At 50.8% G+C, this 24133-nt stretch overlaps 1 protein-coding gene and 1 long non-coding RNA gene across 5 annotated transcripts in view; one reads left to right on the forward strand and one right to left on the reverse strand.

Moving 5' to 3' along the window:
- The window catches only part of SERTAD2 (SERTA domain containing 2), an 85256-nt gene extending 70430 nt beyond the window's left edge, over positions 1-14826 (forward strand). For all 4 annotated transcript variants that reach the window (XM_075413325.1, XM_075413327.1, XM_075413324.1 and 1 more), the window contains exon 2: positions 9222-14826. In XM_075413325.1, the coding sequence (XP_075269440.1) occupies positions 9226-10170 (945 nt within the window). In that variant the 5' untranslated portion in view covers positions 9222-9225 and the 3' untranslated portion in view covers positions 10171-14826. The remainder of the gene's footprint in view (positions 1-9221) is intronic.
- Positions 12283-16435, reverse strand: LOC142360500 (uncharacterized). Its single transcript, XR_012763103.1, has 4 exons — positions 16351-16435; positions 13546-13638; positions 12974-13112; positions 12283-12371 (listed from the first exon to the last, which is right to left on the reverse strand). It is a non-coding gene; the product is annotated as an uncharacterized LOC142360500 (long non-coding RNA).
- Between the last annotated feature and the right edge of the window lie 7698 nt (positions 16436-24133).

The following is a 24133-nucleotide window of genomic DNA, read 5'->3' on the forward strand; positions in this document are numbered from 1 at the left end:
GGGCAGCTTTGCCATCGTGCTGAAAATCTCTCCTCCCCCAGTGACTAACCCTAACTAAACAGCTCCCAGTAGTGAGAGGGGGGGAATCCTCTGCCCCGGTCTGGCTCAAAGCAGGTGCTGCTGGGGTTGGTGGTCAGCGGGGCTGCATCTGCAGCAGGCCGGTGAGGGGCTGAGGTGGCATTAGCCATCGCAGAAAGCTTGTTTCATGAAACTTCCAGTTAAGGACAAGACCAAAAAAGGGCAGGCTGGGGACTTGTTTGCATCTGCCGGGCGCTGTTGTAGGGGTGCTGATGGGAAGTCCTGTCTGAAGCAGAACGTCTGAGAATTGACATTTTGGCTGTACGAGACCTTTGAGGTAGAAATTACTTCTGCTGGGCAATCCAAACCTATTCTTTTTTCCAGTAAAGGCAACTGCCTTCCTGTATGTGAGTAACACTTATTTTGAATAAATATTTTGTAGCCTTGGTGTGTTACAAAGCTGTCTCTATCTTCTTGCTTTGTACTGAAGAAAAGTTGTCAGAGTTGCTCAGAGCTTTTGCTCTTGACTTCAGCCTCGCAGCCGGTTTGAAATACGCCCAGCTAGCGTTCCACGCACAGAACCTGTGCGGTCTTGTTCACCTTCTGATTCTGCCAGGGTAATCTTTAATGGTTTAACAAGCTAACAAGTGCTTGTCTGATTTAAACTTGCACTATGTTCTGCTACCCTGATAGAATTCCTAATATTATAAACACCCTTAATAACACAGCTATAATCTAGAAAACCTGCTCTCCTTTTTCCAAACAATTACTTAATGAGGCAGTAATTTATTCTAAGCTATATTTATTGGAGCCCGTTCCAGCTTTATCAGACATGCTCTGTTTGGGGTGTGCAGTTAGTCAAAAACATTAAAACTGCTCCACTTCTTCGGAGGGAACAGGTTACATTTAGCAAACTGACAGCATTAGAAACTGTTTCCAATTTAATAGAAGCATATGCTTCCTGCAAGACTTAACACACTGCAGAGTCGGAGATTGCCTTAGACTGCGGCTTTGTCTTTTTTTTAGTGTGGTAAAAAGGAGCTGGAAACTGAAGGCAGAAGTGGAGTTTGTAGTAGTGTTTTTGGTTGTTTTGCTCGCTTTTGTTTTTCAGAGAGCCTTCTAGCAGGGCTTCAGCGGGTTGCAAGTTTCAGAAACTATCAAGAAAGTAGTGTGGGCGGCACATGTAGAGCTCTCGCTTGAAATGCAGTTTCTGATCATTAACAAACAGCAAGAGCTTGCTTTGCCCTCTGGGCCTCAAATAGTACAGTATGCAACAAGGGAGAGCAGGCAAGGCACGAGGATGGAAACAGTAGGATCAGATTACAGTTTCAAAATATCGCTGGAACACGTTGGCTGGCGTTACACTATTGACTGGCTTTATAATTGCGTTGCTTATTTGCTAGGGAAGGCTTCACCTTACTTTCTGATTAACATGGATGCTCCTTCGGGGACCTGGGGACTCCAGGCTCTGAGTACCCAAGTCAAGCCCCATGAGAGCTGCATGACTTCAGATGCTCCTCAGATGAGAGCCTGAGCTTCCTCTGATGTCTTGTCTCCTGTTTGCGGGGAGGCTTCCTTGTGCGGTCCCTAGCTAATTCCTGCTTCGATTAGCCTCCGAAAGTCACCCGCTATGGTTTCCCTTCTTATTTCGATTTTAACTTGAGACTAGGAAAGACCCCTGTCCCTCTGCTTGCTAAATGCTCTCCCCGATCGTCACTTGTGGGTGCCTAAAGCTGGGGGCTAAGTCTGTGTTTCTGCAGGGAGAGGATAACTGCCGTTCTTGCTAAATGCAGGAGTGGGGTGCCGAGCAGCTTTGCTTGCTTCTGCTGCTTCTGGAAGAGCCAGGGGTCACCCATCCACCACAGGAGGCGGGAAGAGTTAGGTCCGTGTAAGAAATCTTTGAGAAATACCTGCCCCTTGCAGTTACTGCTGGCACAGACAGCCTTGCAGTGAAGGCTTGCAAACATAAAAACAATTCCCTGTACTCTCTGGAAGCACAGAGCTACCCAGGAGGCCAATTTTTTGATATAGCTCAAAAGGAGAGTTTTGTAAGTGCTTATTAGACCTCACTCAGTTAAAAAAAAAAAAAAAAAAAGGGCAGCCAGAATTAATGTAAAATGTAAGTGTCGGGGAAAACAAACATTGTAAATACAGAATGTCTGAGCACTGGGTCTGGAAAGGACAGAAACCCCAGCACAGCTCTGTTCCCTGTACCTCTTGTCTAGGGTTGGGGGTTTTGTTTTCTAACTGACGTGTGACATGAGACCCAGTTCTTAACGGGCAGTGGTTGTCAGGAGTCCTCTCTAGCCAGGCACCACGGGCTCATTACACTGGGACAAGTAATACCTGCATCAGATCCTGAGAAGCAGCCTTGGAAAAAAACCTAAACAAAACCAAACCAACAAAAAACTGCACAGAACCCGTCAGTGTACAAATTGGGAGCCAGCTGCAGCATATTGAACGTAGCCGTGCGTTACTGCGTGGCACATGCTGTACTAGCTCCCAGGGATACTTTCATGCCAGGATTTAAAGACCTCGATGTCAACGGATGAAATCTTTAATGTTGCTTATTTGCTCCAGTCCTGGAGTTAGACTTTGACACCTGGGCTGTTCAGCTTTGTTCCTTGTTTTTAGCGAGGCTGGGAGAGGGTGCCAGATTTATACTGGCGTTCCCCTTGACTGTTTTCCCTGCCTTTCCAGCATTGAATAGGAGGAGGGTGCCTGTGCTCTCGGAGGGAGGGTCGGCTCCCAGCTGCCGGGGCAGGTTCACTCTCTTTGCCGGGATCCTCCAGTCCAAGGAGCATCGTTCTGTACTGGGTGAGCCCACGGCCCTGTCCTGAGGGGGTCTTCCCAGGACGTGGCTGCTCTCCCTCTCTCTGCTGTGGCCTTGGCGATGTGGAAGCAGGGACAGGGAGAGAGAGGTTTACCTGTTTGCCTCCCTAGCTGTAGGGGGCAGATGCTTTGAAGTGGTGGGGGCTGGTTACAAGTTCAGGTAGTCCCTCAGGCTGGATCCAGCAGCACTGAAATGCCCTGCGGCAGCCCAGCCTGCCTCTGCTAGCTCACAGGATCTAGCCCTCGTCTTACCAGTGGAACCCAGTTGGCACAAAAGGCCTTTTTATTTTGGTCCTGCAGCTATCTATGCCAAATCCTGATCCTGCTGAAGTCAGTAACAAAACACTCATTGACTACCGTTGGGCCAGGAGACAGCCAATGCAGCCCTCAAGGATGAGGAGTGAGGGATGGAGGAGAGGAAAATCATATTTTATGTGCCAGAAGTGACACAGAAAGTGCTTGCGTAACTTACTGGATAGAGTCTCCGGGAAGCCCCGGTGAGGTTGATTTACACCTGAGGTTTGGGAAACTTTGATTTGGGAAGGAAATGTGCGAATTCAGTACTCTCTTTGCGGTTTCGGGGGCTTTTATGTTATTTTTCTGCACACGTGTGTGTGTGTGAAGTAGAGTTCTATTTTAATTTCCCCAAGTTGCCTTTTTCTTTCTCTCTTTTTTTTTCCTCCTGTGTTTTTTAGTTACCCAAGATTTCAGGAGGTAACCATTCCTACTTTAAACTCCACTTTTTGCACAAGCCCCTGCTGCTCACACCTCTCCTTCAGCTTTCAGCTGTGTGGAGAGGAATGGTTGCCTGTGGACTCTGGGGTTTGCTGCTCTTATCTTTTTGAGCAACGTGATGTTTGTTCTGAAAGTAAACCTCGCTGTATTAAGCCGTTCATCCTCTAGACCGACTGATAGGGTGGCATAAATATGCGAGTGGAAATGTAACTTCTTAAAAATCCGTTTCTGCTGTCCCTCGTGCTGTTCAGTTCCTCTTTTTTTTTTTTCCTTCCCATCTGCCTTGATGAGTGGGGAGGGACTAGTGGGTTGTAGAACTGATTTCCAAGAAAAGCCCTCGCTCTTGAGAGACATTTTAAACTAAACTGTTAAAAGCCTTTGAGAATTAACATTAAATGGTATTTTTATTATTGGTGAGATAACCAAATCACTTTTCCCCTCTGTTTTTACGTATCTAGTGCTTCCCTATGCCAGACTTCCAGTTATTAAAGACTTCAGAAATAGTCCAGCAGTGACAAGGTATAATGTCCTAAGTACGATCGATAAATACAATACTCTCTCACGATATGCATGTACCTCTGTCCTCTGGAGAGCGAAGGATTCGTCGCTAAGTGGGCTTGGAGACATAGCCAGGCATTGCACAAGCTTTTCTGTGTTTAATCGATGAAGGCTGACTCCGGAGAACCACCCGCTCCAGGCTGATTATCTCTTCTGCTGAACCCCAACTGCATTTTCTTCCAGCTGTGTCTGAAGAGCATGCAGAGCCAATAAAAGGGAGCTAAATGACATGCAAATGAAAAAAATACATATTACTTTTGTTTTTCAATTAAGAAAAGCCAACTCCCAAACAATGCTAGGGCTTCTCTGTCTCTGAGGCGCGTGCAATCGCCCTAAATGGGCAAAAAAGCAAGTTGAATCTTTCTCGGCTACAATGGTTCAGCTTTTGGGTCTGGGTCTTCCAGAGCTGGAGCCAACTGGTGGATGATATTGGGGAAGATCTCCAAGTAAGGTCCCCTGCCCCAGTCCCTGGATAAATACTGTTTTTCCATTGCCTTTCTTCAGCTTTCTGGTTCCACATACCTAAGTAACACTGAAAATTAACTTGCATACCAAAACCCTGCAACATCCTTTATTAAAACGACAAACAACAACAAAGCGACATCCCATCTCAACTCTTAATGCTTGGCCCCAAAATGACATTTGCTGGCAGACGGAGGAAACACAGCAGACATACTTCTGGCTGGGATTGCTGCTCAGCCAAAATAGATGCGCGAAAGACCCTCTGTGGACGTGACCCCTTGTCACTGCCTGTCCAGTCATGCGTTTTTTGGTGGGTTGATGTTGTCTGGCTGTCCCCGTTACAGTCATGACTTGGTAGGCCAACTCTGTGTTCTTATGCTCGGGAGGGTGCGGGTGTATCTCATTTTGTACTGATTTTTGGCCAGCCCAATCTGTAAGTTTGGTGTTTCCATTTTCCCAGCAGGAGCTTTGGCTGGAAAGGCTAGGAGCAAAGTTTTTGAGAAGAGCAGAACTGAACTAGATCAAGTGTTGGCATTGTACAGCTTGCCTCTTTTCTTTTTAATGTTGTGTGGTATCTCAAGACGTAAAAAATCCTTCTCTAATGTAGACATGAAGCTGTCGGTTGAAGGAGGGAAGAGATGGTTTGAACTGTAAATAACAAACAGGCACCGTTGTCTTAAGCTGTGGTGGTCAGAACCCATAAAATTCCTTCATGGAGATCCAGAGAAAGGCTTGCAATCCTGTAAGCATGTCTGTTTGTACCAGCTCTATCAGTTGGTCTAAAAAGATACCGTCTCCTTGCTTTGCTTAGCATGAAGGAAGTGATTTATGGAAACTGGAGGCAAATGTTTTTACAATTCCCGTTTGCATGGCAGAAGAGAAGGGGATAAAATAGAACTCTATAAAGCTGAGAGTCTAGCCGTGCTTATGCGAGCCCCGCTACTTGGGGAAATAAAACCCCCTCGCTTAGGCTGGCATCCTGCTTTGCTGCTTTATGGTTAAACCCAGTTCAGAGAGCGTTTCTGGGGAAAAGGAAACTGAAACCTGCGCGGAGAAGCTAGTAGGTGAAATAGGGAGTTGCCTGATCTATTTCATCTTTTGAAAGGACAAGCTCTGAACCAAGCTGCGTGAAGATCAAGTGAGATGTGAAAGCCTGACAGTCATACATACAGGAAACCTTGAATCATTTCTAAGCTTCCTGGAAAATGACGTAGTGAGGTTATTGTTGTGTTTACTAAATGATGATCCCATAGGTCTTGCCAATCAGCTTAAAAAATGTTTTACCTACCAGCACCTCGATCTTGGATGCAAATGGGCTCAACTGGGTTAATTCGAAATGCCTGCTGCCGTCCCCTGACAATGATAATTAATAATCAAGCGCAGGGAACGGAGCGTGGCCACCCGAATGGTCTTGTTTTCTGTATTGCGGAGAAAAAGGTTTGCTTTGTGCAGTGAATATTTTTATACATTCCTCCCAGAGCCTGACAAACTTCAAAACTCTCCTTTGGTATGTCTTTAGGATAGAGCCTGCCTTTTTTCGGGGGGGAGGAGATAGTAGGAAGGGACAGAAAGCTGCTCTCTCTCCTCCTAAGCCACTGCTGCTTTGAAAACGTGCTGGGCTTGGGCAGGGCTTTCGATTTTTGCTAGCCTGGTCCTCCTTTTCTTGCCCTGTCTGTCCAAAGTGGAAGGAAGCATGTAGCTCGTGAACATTGGTAACAGCAAAGCCCCTCCTCACACCCCAAGCCCACGTGCACAGGTCTGGAGTAGTCCATGGAAGTGACACTAGGGAGCAGAGAAAAACCAGACTTCGGCAGTAGTGCTGAATTTCAGAGGTTTTTTTTCACCCGAGATTCCAGGCGCGGGGATCGCTGGTAGCCGGCCAAGGAGCTTGGATGGCAGCCTACCAGTTCCTCAGCTCTGCTCAGCTTGCTCCCTCCCCCCCGCCTTTCTTTTCTAATTGCATAATATGCTAGAAAATGATCTGGATTTGGGACTTATTTTTAACCAGAAGAGGCTCACTTCACCCAATCTGATTTTGGATTTAACGTCCAGCAAATGCTTTCTGAAGCTCTTTTCTTTTTGCTTTGAAACCCCGACTTCTTTTGCCCCCTCTCCCACTTTGCAAGGGCTCTGTGCTTTGAAATGTTTGTCAGCCGTTCTCGGGGAAGTTTGCAAGTCTTTAGCTACTGCGGGACCAGCGCGTAACGATCAGATTGGTGTTAGACCTGCCTGGTGCAGTGATTTCACAGGCGTGGATCCCGCTGGGGAAACTGGGAATGGTACTCAAATAAGGAAGGCAAGTTTTGTCTCCTAGACGATAGCTAGGTGATAGCTGCATAATAAAGCTCTTACGAGAGGAGTCAGATTTGGGGTTAAAAATCTATTTATAAGCCTGTTGCAACTTTTCTCTGGGTAGCTGGGGCTGGAAAACATCATCTGCTTTTTTTTAAAAAAAAATTAGGCAGAAATCTTTATGCTATTTTGTTAGCATTTCTTAAATGGATGAAGGGTGAACAGGGGGCTGTCTGTGATCCTACTGAAAGGGCAACTGGGCTAGTGCTCCAGTACCTCACCACTCTGCCTGGGAAAAAGAGAGAGCAAAGCCAAACGCTTGCCCTAAGACTGGAAGCGGGCCGGGCGCGGGGTGCTGCTCTGTAACACCTGCGATCCCACCGCCATCTCCACAGGACTTCTCCTCAGCTGGTTTGATGCAGCCCATGGGACAGGCAAGTGAAGAATAGTAAACAGCCTCTGCTCCTTCTAGTTTAGATTTAAACGTTATAAAACACTTGGTTCATGCAGGTGGTGAGGGAGAGAGTCGGGGAACCTGCCATCTCCCAAGCACTGAAAGGAGTGCCTGTCACAGGGACCGTGCTGCTTCACCCACGTAATGGCAGGTATCTCAAGAAACCGAACCATGGCTCCTCACCGAAGATGGGTGGTGGTGTGGGGCAGAGGGTTGCTGACCTGAAAACCCTCCCTGTTCAGAGGCGTAACGTCAGGTCCTGCCTTGATCACAGCATAGCAGTTCCTTCTTTCCTTTGCATTTGGGGGGGATCTTCATGTCACAAAAATAATGGGGGACAAAATGAGGCTGGGACTGGGCTGTGCAGAGGAGCGTTTTCAGGTGCTCCGAAACATCCTGGAAGAGACAGCACCGGGGACTGAACTGCCCTACTTACGCTGAGCTCAGAAATGATTTATGATGCAGGGCAAGTTTGGTAAAACTCCCTTTGTTTCCTTCTTCAAAATCTGCCATCTGACCAGGAGAAAAGCACGTGTGTATATGCCGATTTTTGTTCTTCAGAAAGCCCTACGGCAGTCTTTTATTCCGAGACGAAACCTGACAGGGATGCAGCCCTGAGTGAGGCACATGCTTTGATGGGGGAGAAGCGAAGATAAATGCTGCATCTGGAGCAACGCATCCTTGCTCTGCAGTAAAAGCTGTTCTGTCTGTGGCTAGCAAGCTCCTGAAAGTCTGAAAGCGTCGCCTTAGCCAGGCGGGAGCTGCGGGAAGGATTTCAAACACCTCTGTGTGAAAGGGCTCCCCGTACTCAGGAGAGCAGGGGGTGAGAGCGCAGCCGACCCCAGCCCTCCGTCAGACCTGCCATTGCTTTGTGCGTGGGGGGGCACACAGCGCATCCCCCCAGTGCAAGGGGCGGGCAGGGCCCGTGCTCCCAGAGTGTGGGACAGGGGGTGCTCCGCGGCCCGGATCCTGGACTGGGGGTGCTCACACTCTGGGAGACACCAGACTCCTTTGGGGCTTTCCCAGGCAAATGGCCCTGTCCTCAGACTGGGACCCAGGCACTGTCAGGATTGAAGGCCTGGGCTGCAGCAGCAGAGCGTAGTGCAGAGAACGGTCTTGGGGATCAGACCAAGTGACCTGATGGATCGTCATCTTCATCTGTGTGTGCTTTAGTTCTGAGTGTAATAACTGCATTTCCCGCCCTGGTAGTTCAGTCCTTACGTGATCGGTTAAATAAACCCACGGGGTCAGATGTGTGTATATCCCGCGGTGCCAAAGGGCTGAATCTCCCCGCTTCACCGGCAAGGTTTCTCTCGGCGTACGATTGCTGGAGCCTGGGTCCCCTTCTCCCCATGAACGCACTTTTGAATAAAAAGGGAAAGTCACTGTTAGAACCTCGGCGTGTTACATTTGTATTCCCAGGCATAGTACTGCATCAAGCAGGAAATTTTAAGGAACGTTCGTGTCGTATCTGTAGCTTGTGCACCCGGGTACAGGTATTTGGGGACCATAGGCTTAACGTGCAAAATTGGGAAATTTGCTGCCAGGCGCTCAAGGGCTTGAGTTTTATAGCTGCTGTTTGGATTCCTGCTTGGAATTTACCAGCATGGCTGTGCTTAGATACGATGGACCAGAGCACTGTGCTAAGGTGGCTGCTGCCTCCTCATCACGCTGCTGTGGGCCAAGCGCCAGTCACTTGTGCGGGCAGATTTCCGCTTGTGACTGTTGGGGTAAGCGCGGAGGGGACGGAGCGGCCAGTCCGTCCACACCACGCGTGCGAGGGAGAGCGTGGGCTGGGGGTGGCGATTCGGGTGGGAAGAACGGGCTCCGAGCTGTGCTGGCTTCATCGGCCTCTGCGCTTTCCTTTCAGATATATGTTGGGGAAAGGAGGAAAGCGGAAGTTTGACGAGCATGAAGATGGGTTGGAAGGCAAAGTGGTGTCTCCTACTGACGGTCCCTCTAAGGTGTCTTACACCTTACAGCGTCAGACTATCTTCAACATTTCCCTTATGAAACTTTATAACCACAGGCCATTAACCGAGCCGAGCTTGCAAAAGACAGTTTTAATTAACAACATGTTGAGGCGGATCCAGGAAGAACTCAAGCAAGAGGGCAGCTTGAGGCCCGTGTTCGTGGCCGCTTCGCAGCCCGCCGACCCCCTCGGCGACAACTTCCGCGAGGCGCAGCCGGCGTTCAGCCATCTTGCCTCCCCGCCCCTGCTCCCCACCGACTTCGTAAGCACTACGCCCCTGGAGTCCTGCCTCACCCCAGCCTCTTTGCTCGAGGACGACACTTTTTGCACTTCCCCGACTGTCCAGCACGACGGTCCAACGAAACCACCACCTCCTGCTCTCCAACCAGTAAAGGACAGCTTCTCCTCAGCCTTGGACGAAATCGAGGAGCTTTGTCCAGCACCTACCTCTGCAGAGGCAGTAGCAGCCGAAACAGCAGCCGACGACTCAAAAGACCACCCCAGCGAGTCCAGCATTCAGAAGCCCGAGGGCCTCCCGGAGAGCAGAACGGCCGAATCGAAACTCATGGACTCGCTGCCTGGCAACTTTGAGATAACGACTTCCACAGGTTTCCTCACAGACTTGACCCTGGATGATATTCTGTTTGCTGACATTGATACGTCCATGTATGATTTTGACCCCTGCACGTCTGCTACGGGGGCTGCCTCAAAAATGGCCCCTGTCTCGGCAGATGAGCTCCTAAAAACTCTCGCTCCGTACAGCAGTCAACCAGTAACTCCAAATCAGCCTTTCAAAATGGACCTCACAGAACTGGATCACATCATGGAGGTGCTTGTTGGGTCTTAAAAATCTAGAAATACAGCAACTTTTTTTTGTTGTTTTTTTGGGTTTTTTTTTTTTCAATTTTAAGTACTAGTATATACACTTGGTAGTATTTCCATAGTCCCTCCCACCCCCGATTCACAGCACTGTGCATGCGTCCTTGCTTGCCTTTTTTGAAAAGAAAAGGATCACACTAGTTTTTGCTTCAAGCAGAGTTGGAGTGCCTTCATCCATGTATGACCACTTCTAATGTATTTTTTTTAAAGTGGTTCCTCAAGGAAGACCGAATATCCTGGTATAGGAAAGAATATGTATTGTAGACAATGTTATGTTATTACAAAAAAAAGAGGGAAAAAAAAAAAGAAAAAAAATTGTAAAAGCTAAGCACAAGGATTATGTTGGGGAAAGCTGTAAATTGCATGTGCATATTTGTCTATTTTTTCTATAAGTTTTATTGCAAGAGGTAAAAAATTTTATTATTTAGATAATCTCAATACCATTTTAGCCCTGTATAGGTTGACTTAGCAATTCAGCCTTTTGGAGGCATTAACCTGCTCCTCTTTAAGTGTTGCATTTACATGGCTGTTTAGAAACTGCTGCCCAAATTTATTTTATATTTTTGTACAGATTCTGCAGTTTATGATATTGTTTTTTCTAAAAACAAATGCTGTTTATACACACAAAAAAATAGCTATTTTGATAGGATTTGCTCACATAGTTCCTGCATAATTCAGATGTACAAGAACCACTTGTACTTTTATACAGAGTTGTAATGTTTTATATGTGTATGGTGCAAAGAGAAAATTGGATCAAATAAGCCTGCAGTTGGTTTCTCTGAATGCAAACAAAAAAGTGCTTTAAGAAAGGGCTGGGAGCTGCTTCTGTAGGAGTTTCACAAGTGTTTGCTCCCTGCTGTACCCACTGCGCACTACTGTGATTCCTGAAACTCAGAGCCATGTCCTTTTCCAACACGTATGTGAAGCAGTTGGCAGGAAACAGTTGTGGAACTTCACCCTAAGACGTCCTGGGCACCACCGCGGCTGCAGCCTCCCGGCCCCGGGCTAGTGCCCCCCGGCCCTCCCGCGTCCCTGTGCCGGGGCGTCCGTCCCGCGGGACGGCGGCAGATCAGCACTTCCTCACCCGAAGCTCCAGGGAGTGGTTTTGAGGGGGAACGGGGCCGTTGCTCCCCGCGAGCCAACCTCTGGCGGCAGCCCTCCTGGCCGACGGGCGCACGTGCGGAGCGGGCAGAAGACTGGCGTTGGCAGCATCCACTCGCCCTTTCTTGGAGCATTTCTCCTTCCCTCTCCCCACCTCACTGTGCTAAGTGCTGAAAAAGGCAACTTCAGTATTACTGCAGTGAAGCTCATCTCTTACCTGCACTGGATGGACTTGCTTTAATATCCATTGCTGTTGAAACTGGAGCCAGTCGCGTTACATCACTCGGCATCTCGTATAGGGTTGGGTTCTTGTATCAACTGTGTTACCTGCTTTACACTTTATAGACCCATTTTGCAACGAATATACAGACACAGCTTTCTATGCATGGTCCCGTTCCCCGTGACACCCCAGAAGTCTTCTCATTACTGCACCAACAGCGATTTTTTAAAGTTCATTGTGGTGTACATTTAATTTAAAAAAGAAAAACAAAAAAAACCCAACACGTTTGCAATGTATCCTGCCTATTGCTGAAGTTGCTATGGCATTTTAGTTTTTCAATGGTACTTTAGCTGTTGAGCGCCGGTTACAACCTATATTGTTGACATGCCTATGGCTTCTTTAGGAATAACTTTTTTATTTATTTAAGAAATTTTAAATTATGTTTTACGTCATTTGGCAATATTCAGTCAGTTCTGCTCCCTTCTTGTCATGGATGAAATTGGGTCTTGTCTGCCTTTTAAGGAGGCGGCTTTTTATAAATTGGCACTTTAAACCAGGCCATATATATTTATTAGTATATAGATAGATAGATGTAATAGATATGCACACAGACACAGTGTAAAAGCAGATACGTTTTGCAATGAAGGAACTCCTAATCGAAATGAAACGCGTCACGTACAATTACAGAACGTGCTTCTGGCTCCTCATTCATCTGCCAGGGGGAGATGCAGGGCTGGGGGAGAGGGTGGGCTGGCTGAGGGCCTGGGTTTGCTTCCTTCTTTTTTTCCAAGCCGAACTCAGTGAAGCAGCGGGATGCTGATGGAGTTGCAGTTGTTTCCTTACACGGCCTAAAACAACAACAACAGAAAGGTGAAGTTCTTGCTTCAAACAGAAAACCGTTGACCAAGCGTAGCTTTAGGGACCATGGGGAGTGAAGGGGGGGGGAAGGAGGGGGCACGGCTCCATCGCCCACCCGGCAGCAACCGGACCGTGCTCAGCCACGGTCCTCGGCCCCCGTAGGGAACACAAAACAGCCCTGCCAGATTCTGCACCTCTTGTAACTGGAATAACTGGGAAAGATGAAGCCACGCGAGGGTTGTGCCTCTGTCTGCACAAACATGCAGGCACGCCGTAGCACCGACAGTTTCGCACAGTAACTTGGTAAGCACTTGCCTTACCGTGGTCAAAAACAGATTTACGGTATGCTGGAGCTGCCCCCCCCTTTTTTTTTTTTGTATTCTGCATTTAAACAAATACCATATGCTAGGCAAAAGTTCACGTCGCTGCCATTTTTGGAGAGCTGTGGCTGGGCAGTGGGGTTAGCCGAAGCTTGTGTATCCACAGAACAGGAGACGAGCTCTAAGTCCCCTTTGGCTCTGGGAGGACAATGTCTGTGTACCCTTGGTGCTGGGGCAGAGTCCCTGCAGAGACCCAGAGGCCATAAGCACACCTGACTCGGTATGGGACTAGGCGAGAGGGCGTCGAGGCTGGGGAGCGAAGGGCTCCGCTGCGGCCTTCTCCCCATGCGGTCTCCAGCATGGCCTTTGCTGCGGTCCTACCAGCAGCCACGCGTGGAACGTCTCCAGGACCTGCACCAGGGATGGAGATTGACATTAATGTGCAATGAAGTGACAAGATGGGAGCAGAATAAAAGAGCTTTGGATTTGAAGTGATTTTTTGTTTTTGTTTTTCATAAATTATTTATTCTTTTTTTTTCTTTCTGTAAATATATTTATTTTATTGTGAAGCTAACAACATCTGGATTGTAACATGTACAGAATGTATGGTAGGAATGTATTCTCTTGTAGGAATGTAAATCTGTATGAAAAAGGGTATGGGAGCCAGATTCAGAGCAAAATGAATTGAGTTCCAGTCAGGATATGCATGGTTCACATGACCTCCCCCCCCGCCCTCTTTGTCTAATATGGGTCTGGTTGTTTGAAATATGCAAAAAAAAAAAAAAAAAAAGGTGTGGATGAGGGACAGTTTTATGTTCAGAATCAGTCCTAGTCAGGCTCCTACCTCGTCAGCTTCTCGAGACGGGCCTCCCCCAGCCCTCTGCTGGAATCTGCAGCCGGAGCCAGGAGCAAACGCAATCACCTCCATCCTGCTGGCCTGGGAAATGTTTGAAAAAGGTGATTTTTTTTTTTTTTTTTTTTTTCCCTCTCTACAACCACACACGGGAAGCCCAGCTGAAGTCCCTGGGGCTGGACGGCTGAATAAGGTTGCAGGGTGTTACCTCCAGCCCCAGAAGCCACAACCGAGCCGACACCACCTCATTGCCAGAAGGTGAGGCCAGACGAGAAGTCCCAACCGCGCTTTGCCCGTGCGGCACGGGGTTTGCTTGCTGGAGTCCAGGCTACCCGCGTCGCTCTGTGCGTCCGACTGGCCAGTCCTTGGCCACCCCAGGTCCCCTCCAGAGCCCGATGGGACCCCACAGCCCTCCATGCCAGGGAAGGGGAACGTCCCTCTTCAGGAGAAGGTCGTTGAGCAGTGTCGCGTATAAATGCACCAGTCTGGCACCTTCCAGCCAGCACAGCAAGACAGTAAAGGCACCCTCTGAAGCAATCGCTGTAAGAATGAATTTGGACCTTGGGAAAGGTAATTTGGGTTTTCCTCAATAAAACCAATGTTTTGAATCCAAAGTTTACACTTTCATCACCATTAAATCGAGTAAATCGTAATGGGTCCTGTCTGACAAACGGTTTCATTCACTCCGGCTTATTGCGAACTTCTTGTTCTGGTTGCAGGGTTTCTTTTGCCCCCTCCCCCCATCAGGTTTCATGATCCTGCTTCTGTGCAAGTTGCTTTCAGTGCTTCTATTGATTAACGAGACTGAACATTTTTAAAGAAATTGAAAAAAATCTTTTTTAAGCACTTTTTCTGAAAATAAGCCTAATGCAAGTTCTGGAACCTCTTTAAAAACACAAATAATATAAAATCCCAACCTCGACTCCCATCTATTTCTGAGCGTAATCCATACTAGCGCCTGTAAAGGCCAAGATTCTGGAAAAGGTGTAAATAGTGTGACATGTTCAGTGCATGGTTGTTTGAACAGGGCTTGTTATTGTCAAAAAAAAAATTAAAAAAAAAGAAAAAAGGCTGTATTTCCCCTTCCCCTCCCACAGACCTTAGAGCTGTGCCTTTTCTATGCAATATTACAGACATATACATCTGAAACCAGATTACTGTATTCACATGTAGGTATGGGCTGTAATCAAAAAACCAATTGGACAAATGTACATGGAAATGAGCAGTCTTACTTTTGTAGTTTTATATTATACAATAAACAATTAAAAATAAGCTCTGGCTTCGTTCTTTCCCTCCGCAAAAGAGGACGGTTCAGGGGGAGAGAGACCCCACCGGCCAGCAGCAGGCGAGGGTCTCGCCCGCGGGAGGTGGCGGGGGCCAAGTGAGGGACAGCTGGGTCTCACCCCGCTCCACCTCACGGGACGAGAGCGACGTCGCCTTGGGCGAGGCCCGTTCCTGGCGTGAGGGCTTCTCCCTGGCACAGGGAGGTGCCCTTGGCGGCCGCGTCCTTCTGTGGCCATTGTTGGACTACGAGAGCCAGGGGATGCTCTGCTCCGAGCTGGGCTGGGTGCTCTAGGCTAGCCAAGAGCAGAATCTGTCCCGTTTTAATACATATAATGCGCTGTCCTTCAGGGCATTAAATCCCAGCAGGAAACATCTCATACCTTAATCCACCGCTTCGTTGCTCAGTGCCCTCTCCCCCCCCTCAGGTGACCGGTGTTTGCTTTCAGGGCCAGCCGGGAGGGAGAGCTCGCCCCTGCCCCTGGCTCAAGCCTTTTGTGGCAACCGGGGAGCAGCGGGTTTGGGCTGGCCCCGGCTGCTGCGGGGCGCAGCAGATGAGTCACCCCCCACCCCCCCCAACCCCCTCCGGCACACGCTTCGCCCGGCCGCCCACGCCCGCAGAAACACGACTGCTCCATTTTGGATTGAACAGCAAACCGAAAACCAGACGGAAAAGCGGCAAGTTTTCCGCGTCCCGACATGCCGCACATAGCATCCCAGCTGCAGCGAGCTGGCTCGTGTTACCGGCGCGGCAGCCAGCAGCGGGGCACCGGGCCCTGCGCACCAGCTGCCGCTCGGGGACAAATGGCTGCGGGGACACGGCAAGCACAAAGAAAGGAGAAGTGGGAGAACTGAAGCCAGCCCGGGGATTGAGTTTCTGTCTGCTCAGCAAGCACCACGCGCGGAGGGGTGAAACGCACCCGAGAGCACGGTGCGGACGCTTCTGCGGCGGCTCCGCTCCCTGCCGGGGGTACAGCAGTGCTCGCCCTGAACCGACGCGCTGCCGGCTCCCGTGCAGACGCTTCCAGCCGTCAGTACGCATCGACCTGGTGCGGGACACGTGGAGGTGCCGCTGCTGCGTTCCCAAAGCTGCTCTGCTTTTGTTGCCGCCTTCCATTTCAGAGCTCATTTTCTCACCCGTGACTCGTTCGTTAAGAGATGCCTCCAGCCCAAAACACCAAGGCTACACGCAGAGCCCGACTCACCCCTTCCCTAAGCCGGTGGCTTGCCACCCAACCCAGACCTTTCAGCTTTCCGGCTCAGCAAGAGCAAAGCATTGCTCTGGGATTCTAAAACGGGGTACCCGTGCGGGGAGCCGCAGCTCCCTCCAGCGCCTGCCCTCGGCGGGAGGGCTCCCCGGCAGCTGCCAGGCGACCCTGCGTGGCCGGCCCCTGCTCGGAGCTCGCCTGCACGGGGAGCAGGGGAAAGCTCAGCACCAGCACTGACCTGCGGCAGACGAGGTCCAGGTTTGAGGCATCTCACAGTGACACCGCACCGGAGGAGAACAGCGCTTACCTTGTCTCTTGGGGGTGACGGGAGCCTGGGGTGGCCTCAGGACGGAAGGGCAGCCCCTCCCTCTCCGAGATGCATCTGCCAACGTGCCCCAGGAGTTCGGTTACCTGGCAGAAGAGCCACCACTGTGCCAAGCAGCAGCTCCTCGCAGGCGTTGAGACCATGAGCGGTGGTGGCCTGGAGCTGGCCCAGCTCTGCATTCAGCCCTGCTGCTGCTCGGCATCACCACAAGCTAACGCAGCAACTCCACAGCTGACAGCAGCCACCCAGCTCCCCTCTGGGCCCAGAGAATTGGAAGAGCGGGGTATCGCGGCCAGGCAGGCACCAGCTTCCACAAACCTTGCTCCAGTACGTGCCATGCATGCAGAAACACTCTCAAACGCAGCGCCGAGGCAAGGACGGGTCAGGAAAAGGCACCCTTGTCCCACTACACTCCCAATGCCCTCTCCCAGGAGGGATAATGCTCCTGCCTCTAACCCACGCAGCAGAACAGCTTCCCTGGACCACACGCACCTCTTACTCACCAGAGTGAAACCACAGAGGGGAGAAGCCATTGGGGAACAGCCCCCCCCCCCAGCCACAGGCAATGCTTTGTAGAGCTGCTCTGAACCACAGCTAACTGATGAGCTGAGACGGGTCCATAGGGACGCTGGCTCTGTGGCGGAGCTGTGGAAGGAGCTGTTTCTCCCTGCCCTCCCCCTACCCCTTTCCTCTGGGCTCCTTCACCTCCGCTCCCGCTGAGCCTGCGGTCCCCTCTGGCCTCCATCACTGGTGGCTGCGGGCTCCTCTCTCCGCCCGCTCCCTGCGTGCATCATCTGCCTCCTCTCCAGGCAGCTCCCTCCTTCCACAGCTCCTCTCCCTTTTGAAGACACTGCCTTAGCAACTGGCAGCAGGCCAGCAAGATCATGGGTTTTTCCTCCCCCCCCCCCCCCCCCCCCCTCCTCCGAAGAATGAGATGGCCAGGGAGGGGGAAGGAGCTGTAAGGCCTCGTGTGCTGCGGCCGCGGGAGCCCTGCGTGTGGCCGCGGGCTGGGCGCACCTACCGACTTCCACGCCTCAGCCTCTGGGACCGATGCTCCGAGGGTGTGGGGAGGGAGGTTTCTTTCTAGTCCTCCTTCCCTCTCCCATTTCCAGCTGACACGGCCCCACAAAAGCCAGCCGATTCCTCCCCAAACATCTCCAGATCTAGAGCATCTGCCAGGGGAAGGCACATCACAGGGCACAGAAGGAACAGGTATCAGATTGCCCGTTTCTGCAAGCATTTCCTTCCATTCTTCTGGCCCTGCCTTACCCACCTCATGCTACTCTTCCCCCAACGGTTTCCTCTCCCATGTCCTCTCCTTTTCCCCCCTATTCATTGGGCTTCCTCCCCCTCCCCCCTGTTCCTCCCCTTGCTTTCTCTCCCTGGTGCAGTTTGGCCTACAGCCTTCATTGCTTGCTGCCTTCACGTCTCCCTTCCTGGTGCGAGCGGGGATGACAAGGAGTTTGTGCTCGTGCCAAGCTCTGCATTTATTAGAGAGAGGAAGAGAAGAAAAAAAAAAAAAAAAGCCACGGAACTCTGGAAGTTCGCTGGCAGACAATACTTGGGCAGGGTAACATCAGTCTTGCTTTCCCTGCACGCTGCCTTACAGCTCGCACGGGGAAGGGATGATTCGGGCTGCTCCAGATGGAGTTTACTGCATTGCTCGCAACCCCTCCGCAGAGCCAATGTGGTCAGCTGGCTCCTGCTGCCTGCTCCTGCCTGCCGGCGGGGTCTACGCCGGGGTGGGAGGCACCGAGGGACAGAACTCCCTTCCCTCCACTCCAACGTCATTGCCTACCACTGCCTTTTTCCTGCCTCAGGCCTGCCAGGGGTGAATATCGCTGCAGCCAAGGTGGCACCTTACTTCAATCAAAAGTCTCCCCCTAAATCCTTCCGCGCTGTCCCACTGAGTGGTCTGCGCCTCTTCCCCTGCCCTCTGTGGTGGGAGAGCTTGGTGAAGCAGGTCTGCCTAATACAGCCTTAAATTAAGGGGAGGGGAAAGCAGGAGACTCCACTGGCAAAAATCCGGAGGGGCACTTCAGCATTTGGAGCCAGGAACCCAGGGGCTGTGGCTGAGGGGGGCTTCGAGCCCGACAGTTCCAGCAGACAGCAGTATTTTCGAGCAAGGCCGGGCAGCCGGCTCAGAACACGAACGCGGGGGGCTGCGCATTTCGAGGCAGCCACTTTTAAGCACAGCCCTCTGCTTTCACACCTCTCGCCTCTGGCAAACGTGAAGAAGCTGCTGCCGCCGCCCTGAGTGGGAGCAAGGGTCGCTCCAGCCACTGGCAGCTGCCCCAGCTAGCGAAGACAGACAAGTTAATGCTTCTAATTTCAGGGCTGACAAGCACCTATCCTCAAAACAGGACCACGTCCTGTATGCATCTCCATTTCTAAAGCAGCAGACCACCAGAACATCATAACTTCCTTCCAGGCTACAGGCATGGACCTCTGTGAATCCAGCTGCGAGGACACAGCTTGAAGCTACACCAGGCTTTGGTGCAGGTCTGGCGAGCTGAGCTGCCCGACCTCAGCTTTCACTGGATGAAAGCAAGAGCGGGGTCTGGGCCCAGATCATACCCTTCAGGAGGAAACGTACAAATGGAGGCAGCAGCGACACCCAAAAACCACACAGGGGCTGGCCAGTGCCGCCCAGAGAGAATCCAGCTTCAGCAGCAAAACTTGATCCCAGCTGTGGAGCTTTCATCTGAGGAGCTTGGAGGTCAGGACAGGAGCAGCCCAACTCCAGGATCTCAAAAAGCCTTCGAGGGTTACCTGTGGGTCCTAGTGGCCTCCGCAAGCAGCAGCTGCTCTGTCTCCCGCCTTCCAACGCTGTCCAACGGGGAGAAAGCAAAGCCCAGGGTACTCACTCCATCAGCACAGACCCAAGCTGGCAGTGCTCCAACAGCATCACCACAGTTCCCCAGACCAGTTCCTCCTGCTGACGAACCCTGCGAGCACGCTGACTCACAGCTGCCTTAGCCAGGGAGGGAAAACTGGATTTTTCTGCTCTGGGAGCCAGGTTGCTCCCACCTTGCAAAGGAAAAGGGTTTAGGAAAGCAACAGGGCAGTGGAGCCAGGGAAGACCTGACCTTGCCGTTTGCTCCTTTCGACATCTCGGACGCAGGCAGCAGCTCTGGCAGAAGCGACGCTGGCAGCGAGGCCAGCCCTGTTTAGATGACCCCACCACCACCACTTGGCAACAGCCTCAAATGCAGAGCGGACGCAGCTCTAAGCAGAGTTCAGAACACCACCTCCATCCCTCCAGCGCTGCAGACTGCTCCCCAAACACCGCGTGGCCTCGCCAGTCTCACTGCTTGTTGCTACAAACCTAATTCTGGATGGTTACATTCGTCCAATCTAAGTGAATAACCTTAATGCAACCAAAAAAAAAAAAAAAAATCACCTAATCACCTCTGCCACTCAAATTGGGTTATTGAAAAGCCTCGACTTAATGGGTCAGGGATCACCAGGACACCCAGAATTACTTGCAGAAAGGAGTATGATTACATTTGCACATCCCCGCTGCGTGACAGGGTTGGCGTGTGGCAGGGGCTCCTGGGACGGCAGCGATGCAGCACGGCAGCTAGCACGTCCGCAAAAACCGCAAGCTGCTGACAGACGCTGCGGGAACAAAGCGAGGGCCGAAGTGCACCCCCAGTGAATCACCTGCTGCGAATTGGTTCAACCAGTTTGAAGTCCCACACCCGAAAGCAAAGACACCCCGGGACTGGGTAATCCCAGGCAAAGGAGCGGGGGAGACAGGGAGAGAAACGTGCCGGGCCAGAGGGACGGCTCTCCGACGCGGCCCTGGGGATGAGCTCGGAAAGGTGGCGAGCCCCAGCTTGCTCCCTCCTCCTGCCCGAAACTCCTCTTCCTGCCTCCGCTCCCATGCCCTGTGCTCCTGCCGCGGCCTTCCTCCCTCCGGGCAGGAGCTGGCACCCGGAGACCACACCGGAGCCCAGAAAACTGGTCCCCGCGGGGAATGGAGGCGCGGGGGACAAAGAGAACGAGGCCTGGGAAGGGAAAGGGGCCTTCAAGGGATCGGGACTTGCTGAAGTGAAGTGTCCTTGGGAGGTGTGGGAGGAAAAACTGACCTTTCACAGCCCACGGGCTGCTCCTGGGGGGCAGCGGATCTGCTTGGCTCCCACTAACTGAGTTTCACGCCTTGACCTGAGCCAGCATCAGCGCTCTCCAGAGGCGGGGATGAAAAAAAAAAAAAGAAAAAACAATACCCTTCTCCAGTTAATCCCAGCCTAGCTGGTGTCCTCCCGGCCTTGCTCTCCAGGTTCAGAGCAGGCATGGTGGCTCCAGCCTGCCCAGCGCCCGCACCCAAGCGAACCCGGCTTCGTGCGTTACGGCTGGGCGCTGAGATGCACCCCGGCTGGCCAGTAAGCTCTCGGTGGGACAGAGGCACCAGGGAAAAACCGCAGCCTCAGCAGCACTTCACACACCCAGCCTGTTTTCTTGTGCTGTTCTGAATGCTAAAGGCCTTCACCCGAGAGGCATCGAGATTTAAGCTTAAATTAAGACTTAAGGCAAATGGCAGGAACGAATTTATCCAGCCCAACTCCTTTCTGTCCAGCAGACCTGCATTCCGTACCAGGCAAGCAGGAGCGACAATTTCTGGTTACAGTGTCTGTTGTGCAGGAATTTATCTAAACTTTTTTCTACCAGCTTCAGTAAAAGAGGCAATCTGTCCCTCCCAGAACGCTCTGTGCCATCTGCAAGCAACTCTTTATACAGGGAAAACGTGCCCTGCTGAAAAGGATTCAAAGAACCTGTCATAAATAAATAGCTCCATGTTATACATCATCTATCACCCAGACTAACCATAGGAAAAGCACATTTTAACTGTGGGTTTTGGCTGTGGTTAACCCTGAAACTGGGGATTTGCTCTTTTCTTGATTATTGCACTCATCTTTTCAAGTAAGCTACCCCCGAAGCCAAGCTCAACTCTGCTGCCTTAAAACTGCTCCTAGCACGACGCCTTCTCCTAACACAGCCCGGTCTCCGACGAGGTTAACGTGCGCCTTCTGCATAGAACAGGTCCTGCAACTCTACATGGGCCAGCAAAGTTGACGCCTGCCGCGCAACAAGAATAAAGTCAGAAATGTATTTTGTGAAACACTGCCTCCCTCTTAACCCAAGGGAGAAAAACCAGGCGCTCGCTGACGGTTTACTATCTCACACAACCCTGAGAAGCATAATAATTTACCAACGTATAAATGGAGGGCTTAGCGGCAGCTGCACTACATAAACAGTCACTGGGGTGCTCTGAAGTTTCTATCAGTATATGGTATATAAAGCTGGGTGAATAACTGATTTTTCGGTTCGCTGGCAATCCTGAAAAAAAGTGTAAAAGCAAAAAAAATTCATTTGGGGTCGACTGAAACAAACGTTTCGCTTTGACTCTTCAGCCCTTTACAAAAGCTAGAGCTGAAGATCATTCAAAATGAAAAGCTGCTTCAAAGAGAAAAATCTCAAAGCCTTTCACTGGGAAAATGCTGAAACAAAGTAGTTTTTTTCTCTTCTCTCCAGAAAAAAAGTTTGGCAAATCAAAACAACTCATAAAATGTTCTCATTTTGCCAAAATCTGCCTGTTTTGCTCATGATTTTACCCAGCTCCAACCCAACCAATTTACACTTACAACAGCTGAAACAGAGACATTAATAATCCTGATGAAATACAGGCTTTAAAAAAAAGTCTCAGCCACTGCACGAATGTCCCGAAACTGAAACCCAGAAGAAGAAAGCAAGCTAAAAACCACTAAGCTTTTCTTGGCTCGGCAGGAGAATCTTATTAAGTCTCTGAATCGTATAGCCACAGATTTGGGACGTTGTAAAAATTAAATTAGTCTTACTTCTTATTAGCAGGGCAAGAAAGGAACCAGGAGATTATGATACAGCAACTGCTATTGTGAGCCCATTTTTCAGTGTGTTTCTGCTTTTCTCCTGTAAACCAACAATTAGCAGGCATTCTCGCTGCTCTCATAAAGGCGGTGTTATTTTAATCTCGGGATGCAGGTTTCTGATTTTCCACTCAGACTAATGCAATTCCAGGCTTTAAGGGCCACGCCACAGTGAGATTGTCATTTCATTTCCCCATTTGTTTCACGTGAAGTCTCTGCTTATTCGCGCTCTGCAGTTGCACCCACCCATGCAGCAGGCGTACGCAGAGACCCAGGGCAGCGAGGAGTTAAATCCCTGGGATACAGAGGAAGAAAAGGCATCCATCCACGTGAGCTTCCAGAAAGCGGGATGGCCTCACCTCCCTCCTGTCTTTTGCCTTTTGCCGGGAGTTTAATGCAGACCGCTCGATGGCTCTGATGCCTCGACTGGGGATGCAGGCTGGCCCTTCACGGGGGCCCAGAGAAATAGATGGGATTTATCCAGATTTAGCCACGTTTTCATTCAGAAAACGACTGCTTCACGTGCCAGGGAAGAGGTGGGAGCGAGGCGATGCGTTTTTCTAGCCGTTTTATTTTTAAATTAAGCTGGGCTTTAGCACAGCCTGCCTTTGTAATTCACAGCTTCCAGACATCCCACCACACTCCTCAGCAGAAACGGTAGAAAGCAAAGAGCAGATATTCCAAATGTCACACCCAAGCCTGGTTTTAAAACAGTAGAAAACAAAATAAAAGTAGTTTTCGTATTTCATAAACACACAAGGATAGGCAGCGACAGTTTGCAGGAAATTGTTTTAACAGCTCACAACCGAACACGGCTTTGAACCCAGGGAAATCCTTGGAAAGAAAAAAGCAGAGCAGAACTTGGACCATCTCAAATCGCAACTACGCTGTGAAACCGTACCCTTCCCAAGGGCAAACTCCAAAGCAGTATTTAATGAGCCGGTACGTCCATTTATCATGAGTTCATCTGAATACAGAGTCCCTACATAACACCACAGGCAGGTTTGATTTATTATTTTTTGGGGTTTTTTTTAAACAGCACCTTCAGTCCTGAACGGCTGGCTGTCAGCATAGCAGGAGCACAGCGGGGCTGGAGGCAAGCAACGGGGCAGCACGGCACCTCTGGTCCATCAGACGAGGTGCAAAGGGCTGGCCTGCTCATCCGTCCTCAGCCCTCCCGGGAAGCAGCGCTCACACCAGGGAGAAACCAGCTGTCTCCGATCCTGCTCCGAACGAAAGGAGCTGGAAATCCCTCCATGGGGGACGTTGCCTTTATCCCTGCGCACTCAAGAGTGGAAGCACCAGATACCTCCAGCTACCTCATCTCATGCCCCTTCCCTCCTCCAGTTTACAGCCCCCCGCAGAACACCCAGGTTTCACACAGCGGTTTGCTAGCCTGGGTTAAATGACAGAATAAAAAGGCTTGGTTCCGTGCAGCAGGGAACAGAGAGTTGGGGTTCCTGCACACCAGCACCTCTGCGGTCCTTGGCCATGTCCCAGGAGGAGAGACAAGCTGCGAGGAGCTCCCAGCATGCACATCTCAGCCCCTCCAGACAGGCTTGCACTTGCTCCTCGTTTCACACCTCCTATCCTGAAGCTGCTGCTGTGTGCTGTCCTGAAGGAATAAAGACATCCCCCTGCTCCAAATCTCCGCCCACAGCATTTTAGAAGCTAAGCTTTCCCCTCGTCAGAGATCTCCCAGACCAGGGCGAGCACACACAACCCCCCAGGCCCCATCAGGGCCTAGAGGCTCCTTTCCTGGAGGACGGCAGGCCCTGACTGTAGCAGCTGCTGAACACCAGCAGATGAAACCTACAGGAGACGTGACATGGTGCCACTGGTTCTCCTTTCAGCAG

Source organism: Opisthocomus hoazin, chromosome 2, assembly GCF_030867145.1.
Source record: "Opisthocomus hoazin isolate bOpiHoa1 chromosome 2, bOpiHoa1.hap1, whole genome shotgun sequence".
Classification (NCBI taxonomy): Eukaryota; Metazoa; Chordata; class Aves; order Opisthocomiformes; family Opisthocomidae; genus Opisthocomus; species Opisthocomus hoazin.